General features: G+C 42.2%; 1 protein-coding gene across 2 annotated transcripts in view; it reads right to left on the bottom strand.

The window, feature by feature from the left end:
• Nucleotides 1–2,320: 2,320 nt before the first annotated feature.
• The window catches only part of ST6GALNAC5 (ST6 N-acetylgalactosaminide alpha-2,6-sialyltransferase 5), a 142,986-nt gene continuing 136,523 nt past the window's right edge, over nucleotides 2,321–8,783 (bottom strand). Inside the window, exon 5 of one of the 2 annotated variants that reach the window (XM_032494612.1) lies at nucleotides 2,321–4,164. In XM_032494612.1, coding sequence (XP_032350503.1) covers nucleotides 3,933–4,164 — 232 coding nt within the window. In that variant the 3' untranslated portion in view covers nucleotides 2,321–3,932. The remainder of the gene's footprint in view (nucleotides 4,165–8,783) is intronic. The other variant, XR_004325178.1, reaches the window with a different exon arrangement.

Here is an 8,783-nt window from a genome sequence, read left to right as displayed (position 1 = left end):
CTGGCTTCCTGGCACTGTCCTGGGTTTAGCACTGAAAGTCTGCCTCTCGGAACTCCTCCCCTCCCCTCCTCCCCCAGACCTGGTGGGGCGCCAGGATGGCACTTCTGAAGTGCCTTGTCCTGCAGCCCGGTGTAGTCCTCCCACCTACTATGGTCATCGCTCTGGCAGGACCTACCCCAAATCTGTTCCCCGGGTGGGTCTCTAGTTTAAAAACCTGTAAGGAAGACCTTAACAGCCCCCAAAGACTGCTGGTTTAAGAGCACACTGTCGACACAAGAAGACAACCAGGAAGAATGATGGCAGAAATGGAATGGGGTTTAAGAGAGAAGCAGTGAGGGTGGAAGAAATGGTTGGGGCAGGAGTGAAGATGCAGAGGTGTTGACATCACCTCCTGACGCTGTAGAGCAGGAATGGGGACACAGACCCTTCTCTCAGAGAAGGTCTGTTTAACAATCTGAATCATCGCGCCAGTGGAATCCAGGGTGCATTTCTGAACTGAGGTCACTCCTGCATAAGGGCAAATATTTGGGCCAATTAAATAAGTGCACGTGTATTTAAATAACGCTCTCATTCCTACTAGAATTTCAACATTCTCCTTCCACTTATGCCTTTCCCTTCTAAATCAATAAATTTAATTTTTGAGGTGAATTTTTATTTTAAAATGAGGTCATATCCTTCCATTTTAATGTAATTCAAATAGATCAGGAATGGAGAGCATTTCAGAAAACAAAGGTAGTCTGCCTTGAGAGGTCTTCTTTGGAATCTGATACACATCTCCGGCAGTCCCCCAAGGATTCCAAGGGACCACACAGAAACCTCTCTTTCAGGTGCAATCTATTTTGTGTTTTGCTTTCATTTATTGGTTGCAGAAAAGCTCTAACTCTGCAAACTTGGGACTCTGGAAGTTCCTGAATCACTCTGGTTTTCTGTTTAGCCCTTAGGAGCACATACCAGGGTTAGTGAGGCACAGGGACTTAGTCACCAAACACCCATTAACCGTAATGCAAATCACACAGCGGAGTCCCCACGCAGCACACTGAATATTTACCTCCTAATGTTCTTTTAATGTACGCTTTCTTGGGTGAATATTTACTGTAGAATATTAAATGTAAGATTCCTCTTTTTATGGGCCATTTGAAGTGATTGATTTTGTTTGTGCATTCCTGTATCTTTGCCCATAATGGCTATCTGCTGTAATGGCCTCTGCCAAATGTTCCTGTGTTGAAATAGCAGACACCATGATGCGCCAGCCATTTTTTGTATCACCGTGGTCTTAAGAGTGAGGGGGAAGCCGATGACACAGCTGGCGAGAGAGGGAAAGGTACGTAACATAACGAGTACGACTCAGGCTTCAACACAACTGGATGCTGAAATCACTGAGGTCTGTAAACATGGTTTTGTAGTCATCTTTTATATCAAGAGTTGATTTTAATGGTGTTGAATGATGTCAAGACTGAAAGTCATGAAATGGTAGTGGCAAGAGAAGAATTCAATTGCCCACAACCGGGTCCAGCAGCACAAGCTATTAGAATTCTAGGTTATTTTCTTTAAACGCTGTGATAAAACCACTGCCCAAGCAATAGTTTCTTACATATTTACGCCATATTTAAAAAAAAATATAAACTCACATACTCACACATCCTAGCCATATGCAGCTTTAAAATATTTCCCAGTGAAGCCAGGAATATCAGGAAACCCTTTGCTTTACACTCTTTTGAGTCTTTGAGAGGGAGAAGTTACAAAAAAAGATGCAGCTATCGTGTGGTCTTAGAAGACAAAACAAAGCTTTTGTTTTTACAAAAACCCTAAAACCTGAAGACAACACAGATATTTGAGATATTATTGGATTAGGTAATAGAGCTACATCTTTGCATGTCCCAAGTATGCCTTTCTAAATTTCTAGAAAAATAAAACTTGTTAAAGGAGCTACTTACATCTGGACAATGTAATCTCTTCCAGTGATGGGAAAGGTGGCCTATGAGTCATTTATGTAAAATTCTTAATGCTTTCTCGAAAGTTCATAAAGTATTGTTTGCTCAGAGTTCATGCTGTAGAAGAGATTGTGCTGGAATAAAATTCTATTGTCTCTTTAAAAACAACAAGAAAATTTAAAGAACACATCCCCATATGTTTTGGACAGACATTTCAGTCGTACTGGCTTTTAACAGTTCAAGCCACATCACAACAATACCGACTTTATCTTTACTGTATAAATACCTGGACTGTGTTTGCGCCTCGACAAGTTACTATATATAATTAACAGTACCAGTTGGTGCAAGAGACTGGAATCTTAGTACTAATGAAGGAAAGGGAAAAGAAGTGGTAATGTGAAGAAACTTCTTTAATCACAAACCAGGTCACGTCTTGTAAAATAACGTCAGTCTCCATCCATCATATTTGCTGGTGCCTTCAGATTTGGCATTAGAGAAATGAATGCCCCCTAAGCCACGTGTAAGGAAAACACTGGTATATACTTTAAAAAGCTATTTTTTGAACATTATTACTTGCGTAATAATCTTTCCACTAGCTGATCTTGGCTCTGAATAAAATAAGTCCTTTACACTCCTGCAGACCAGGAAACGGCAGTGAATATGACATCAGATTTGCAGCGAGTGAATCGGGATAGTTCATAGGGTCAGTGAGTCACATGATAGGGAATCTCCTTGTATCCTCTTCTCACAGACTCACAGAAGGGCAGTTCCTTGCTCTCGTAGCCAGGGAATAGCATGAAAGTTCTCTCTCCCTCTTTCCTCTTTGACGCATGAAGCACCAGACAAGGAGGAAATGGATTTTCGCCAAGGGGGACCAGGGAGGAGGTATGTTTTTAACTGCAAGAGGGAGATAGGTAGTAGAGGGTATAAAAGGCCCCCTAAAATAAGGCTCCTGCTGCCGTGGGAGCCCCATCATTCCAAGGGTGAAGTCCTTACCTGGGTCAACAAGAGGCTCGTTGAGAGGATTTCAGATTTGAAATGAAACTTAAGAGGTCATCCGGTACTGGGACATCACTCTGTGGAAGGGGAAACTGGGGCTTAAGTGAAGTGACCGACATCAATCATTACTAAAGAAACTACTTTTAAGTTTCTCTTGGTGGTATCTTTTTTTGTTGAAGTGGCACATTTTTTGGTTTTCAGTTTTGTCATTTGGAGCATTTCTGCACGTTGGAAAATGGCATAGCTGTTCTTGAAGCCTGAGGGTTCAAAGAATGCAATGCAACATTTCCAAGTCAAATACCATTGCATGCCAACAATGAGCACCGTGAATGCGGCAACTCATCTACCAGTCCCAGGCCTTTGCCAACCATCATTCTGGATTAGAGAGTTAGGAAGGATAAATTACCACACAGTCATAATCTACAAAAATACTGGCCTAGAGCGCACTAAAAAACTCTCGATAAATAAATATTGGGCATTTGCTTTACGAAAGTCAGGGAAGATGCACTCTTCAGACATCATGTCCATACTTCCAGGCTACGTTTTACAAATCACACATACAGAGTCCGACAGATGATGAAGGTTATAGTTTGGGTTAGGATACAACATGATAGAAAAATGCCTTTTGACGTGGTATTTCTATAAAGGAATGCAACTAATACTGTTGAGTTGCACGTTTCAGTTCCGAAGGCAATACTTAAAGAGATCCCAAGTGTTTTAGCCATGGCAGCATCACTGACAGGAGTGTTCAGCCCCTAAGCTAACCCCCTTTGAAAGGGATAACACTCCTTGAGATGTACTGATTCTGGAATTTTCCCTCACGAGCCAGCTGCACTGATTTGCAGTCACACCTCACAGGCGTCTGAACATGGTACTTCCTGAGGAGTGACACTGTCCCTGCCACCATTTCTGTTCCTCTTTCGCGTCTGGTTCAAGAAGTTCAGTGGCTGGATGTCTGAGTACAGTGGGTACTTGGGATTGTGGTCTGGCCACACACATTCCTCAGAATACAGGTTTATTCTCAGGATGATTTATACCCAGTGATTCTGGTTTCCAGTCTGGTTGAAAGAAGTGAATATTGAATGTCCGTGCCCAGTTCTTAAAGACTCGTTTCTCTGTGATAAATCGGTGATGACTGCCCTTCTGCCCTCGCTCATGGGAGAGGTACATTGTACATTCATCAGGTCCAAAAGGCTCGTAATAATGATACGGAACTGAAGGGTGACTGGGATCCCTGTAGGAGGAAAATGAGATAACTGGTTAAAGCCAAAAAAAAAAAAAAAGAATTCCTTTGACTGATTGCAGTAAGATGTTATCTTTAACAAGCTGGTAAACACAAACCATATTTTCAAATTAAATGAATTTCAACTAATGATTTTTCTGATGTTTAGGCAATGTGTGAGTGGAGAGGTTCTGACATGAAATAAACTCAGTGACCAACATTATTAAACAATCAGATTTAAAAAAAAATAAGGGTCTGGGACTAAGTGATCTGAGAGTCATTGGATTTTAACAAGCTGTTATTCTGCAGTAGTTTAGACATAGAATGTAAGAGGGGAGAGGATTTTTACATGCTGATCAAATAAAAAATTCAGGAAATAGTGGATTTAAAATATACATTTAAAAATCCCTCTTACTATTTGACTATCATGATTTGTTAAACTTCATAAATGAAGAGCAAAAAAAAAAAAAGTATGCTGTAGGACATTCAGGTTTTTGGGATTTAGAAACTACACAGTGCTAAGACCAATGCTAGTTCTGACTTCCACTCTTGCCCCCTACAATCTATTTAGCACAAATAGTTAGGAAGATATTTATGAAATAAAAACAAATCATTCTCCTTCCCCACCCCAACTTCACCCCAAATCCCCCAGGGGCTTCCATTTATACTAAGAGCATGGCTGGCAGGGTGTTCTGTGATCTGGCTTCCCTCTAGAGCTTCTTCTAACCCACCCAGATTTGGTCCCTCTGCCCTCACCTTACTGGCCTCTCTGGTGATCAACACCACCAAGCTGGTCCCGACCCTGAGGCCTCTGCTCTTAAGGGTGGTCACTGGACTGGACATTCTCCCTCCAGCTCACTTCTGCTGCTGGGGTTCAACTCAAATGTATCCTCCTCACCGAGGCCTTACCTGACACCTACGCCTCCACTCCATCTCTGAATTTACTTTCTTGATGGCATTAATCATTCTCTGAAACTCCTGTTCTTGCTTCTTTGCTTACAAAAGAGCAGATCTTTTGTCTTGTTCCTAGCAGGTGCTCAATAAATATTTTTTGAATGTTTGTTTGTTGAAAGAAATATAATTTATAAATATATTTACATGGAGTTAGCAGCTCAACAACCAGCCTCTGCGGACAATTTCTCATCCAAGTGTGGAAAGCTGACAATCCAAGTTTGATTCCATGGGAGAAAGACAGCAGGCAGGATGCCACCGCTCTCACTTGTTGCTTTAGGTGGATGATGTACTCAAGTCTAGAGTCTCTATATCGAGAAATTTCAGATCTTCAGTCTCTATTGTGTAGCCTGACAGTCCCAGCATTTTTCTGTCTTTATATCCCTGTCTCTACCTCCAAGGAAAAACACTGGCTCATTTCTTCAAGGTAGTGTGAACACGATTAACGTGTGGGGGTAGCTGGGTGTGCTGATGTGGGGTTACTAAAATATCTAACCCCCAAAGAGCCCTGGTCTCAGACCGGTTTCCGTTCTAGGCCAGTCCACCCCATCTCTTCCGTCTTGAAGCCTAAATAATAAGAGTAGTCACACCATCCCAGCAGGTAAACCTTCCTCTCTTGAACTACACTCACCAACTGGCCTTGTTGCAGAATCTAAGCTCTTGTTGGTCTCTTCTTAGCTCTTCTCTTAAAAGGTCCAGGCGTCCCAGCTTCCTGCAAACCACCTCCCAGTGCCTGATGCCCTGGGGTCCCCCTCTGGAACTTGGGCTCTATTCTAAGTACAGTAACTTGGTTTCCCAGAGAGGCTCATCCTGCTGGATACCTATTCGTTTTCTTCGGAGGAGATCAATACACAGATGGCTTTCAGAGTAGCAACTTTACTGGGGTCAGGGATCGAAGTCTTTTATCAAGAGGGGTGTTGAGTTTGTGGCTCTGACAACGATAAACCTTCGAGCTTCCTCTCCTCTGGGGTTAAAGTTCTTCCGGCAAGAGAGATTTATTTTTGTCATGCAGCATTTAAACATCCCTCGTCCTGGGCTGGATGCTGTGCTGAGTGAATACTTTGCCTCTCTGTTATGCCTGTCTCGGAAGTATCTCAATGTTCCACAGTGAAACATCAGACCCTGTCCTATCGAGTTACTATAGAGTTCACTTCCTTACCTACCCTAGAAATTGGAATCCCCTTAAAATTTTAATTGAAGGTGTTTTCAGTACAGAATGTGTATGGTAGGAGAAATTCAAGTTGGAATGTATTAATATGAAGAAAATAATAATAAACAAAAAGAAATAGAAATTTGTGAGACAAATCTTCCCAGATTCATATGGTGTCACTGGGGGAGCACACTAAATTCATGTTGCCATGGCAGACTTGGGTTAAGCTTTTATTCCAGTACAGATCAGGTTTTAAATCTGATTCATCCAAGATTTAGACATATTGTTGGCATCAATTTGACTAAAGAAACAATTAGGTTTCTAAAAATATCATGAGATTGATTTGGCACCTAGGAATAGGGGGAAACTGGAAACTGGCTAAAGGACGCTACAGGATCAATTTCCTTATTCAGGAAGGCCATCTCCTTGAAGGAAAATATATCTGGCTCCACACTGATCTCCGAAAAGGATAATTAAATTTACATAGTTGGTTATTGTGGTTTCAAAGGTGTCCAAATCAGTGGGCGCTGTTTCCACACTTTAAAACTTTGTCCAAATGGCAGAAAAGCGCTTGGTGGAACTTAAGAAGGCAGAGCCGAAGCAGCTGCGGGCACAGCCCTCCTGGTTGTCGGCCTGCGGGCAGCTGTCGTCCTCAGAGCTGTTCAGAAAGCCCTTCCTTCAGAAAACTTAAGGTGACAATTCCTTAGGTCTTTTCTCAAGCCTGACTTTCTTTAAAGGCTGCCAAGGCTTTTTCTTCCCCATCCTGAGCCAAATGAAAACAACAATAAAAGTCAGCGGAATTTTGGTGTGAAAAATCCTCCCTGGTGTGAAAGGGAGGATTCTGGCACCCAAGTTGCTATTTTGGGCCAGGGGACGCTCAGGGAGTGAGGTGTGGGGGTGAAAGGGGGCATGGTAATCATAGAGCCACTTCCCCAAGCGGCTGCAGCCTGTCATCAGCTCTCCAGGGGCCAGTGCAGAAGCAAACCCTGCAGAATAGTGCGAAGAAGGTTTTCTTTTTTTGTTTTTTGTTTTTTTTTCTTTATAGAGAAAGCAGGTGGGGAGAATGAAAGAACTAACATTCAGTGCACAGGAGGAGATTCAAAGAAATACCATTGCCTGTGTTCCACCTCCACAGAGTCTGGTTTAATTGTTTTGGAGAGGGTCACAGGCATAGGAATTTTAAAAAGTGCCTTAAGTTTGAGTATCAAAAGAAATAATGGCAGTATTGGATTAAAAAGCCCATAAAATAAAATAAATATCCACGAGCCCATGATGACTTCAGTAAATTACTGAATAAATAAATAAAAAGGGGGAAGAAACAGCATTTCCTTACAGAATAATTCCAATGAATAAATCTGGAAAGAATGAGGGAGGAGAAAATCACCATTGGAACAATGAAGTAATTGTGGCAGGAAAGATACACCAATGAATGGAATATGAGCAGAGAAAGAGATAAGGAGAAATAGGCTATTTGCATAAAGTTATTAATCCCAGATATTTATTAATGACAAAGGGAGAAACAGTAACCCTTTACAATGAGTAAACCCAGCAGACACCACCTTAACCAAGTGATCAAGGTTACCACGGCCAGTAATAAGACATTCTGACACCGTGTACTTCTCGAGAGGAGATGTCTCTGCTTCTGTAGTATCCTTCTCAGTATAATGCATCACTGCAATCTAATAATGAGAACACATCACACAAATCCAGAGTGATGGGCATCCTACAATAATGACCAGAATTCTTCAGAAGCGTCAGAGTCACAAAAGATCAGGAAAGACAGAAACGGTCACAGCCTGGAGGAGACTAAGGAGACATGACAAGTCAAGGAGAAAGGGATTGGGTCCTGGAGGAGACACAGAACATCAGGAGGAAAAATGGTGAAATCTGAGTAAGTTCTGCAGTTCAGTTAAGAGTATTGTACCTGTGTTAATTTCTTAGTTTGATAACTGGACCCTAATTATGCAAAATGTTAACATGAAGGGAAGCTAGGTGAAGGGTGTAGGAACTCTCTGTGCTACTTTTGCAACTTTTTCTATTGTTTTAAACTTTTTCAAAACAAAATTTTAAAAAACATAATAATGTTAAAAAGTTCCTTAGGAGATGCTAATATGCAGCCAGGTTTGAGATGGCTGATTTAGCTAAGCACCCGCTAACCTCAGCACTTGGCTCATATTATCGCCTTCACTCTCCATCAGGTGTTTAAGGTAAGTACCACTGCTCTGTGGCGGGTGAGCAGCCGGCACCCGGGGAGAGAGTCGAGTGCCTGGCTTTAAGCACATGGCCTCACTCGTCGGCCGTCCAAGCGGCTAGCCTTGCCCCTTTCAGCCCCAAACACAGTGCTTAGCACTCCACATAGACGGACTTGTTTAGCCCTCACATTGCCCCAGTGAGAGAGGTACTGTTACTACCACCGTTTTACAAATGAGAAAACTCATGCGCAAAGAACCTGAAGAAATTTCAGGGCCCAGAGTTGGACCACAGCTGTACTCTTAAAAGTGAGGCTCTGTGTTTTGGAAAAACTGCTGTC

Source organism: Camelus ferus, chromosome 13 (genome assembly GCF_009834535.1).
Source record: "Camelus ferus isolate YT-003-E chromosome 13, BCGSAC_Cfer_1.0, whole genome shotgun sequence".
NCBI lineage: Eukaryota > Metazoa > Chordata > Mammalia > Artiodactyla > Camelidae > Camelus > Camelus ferus.
The sequence above is the reverse complement of the archived record's forward strand: the minus strand, read 5'-3'. Positions and strand labels throughout refer to the sequence as shown.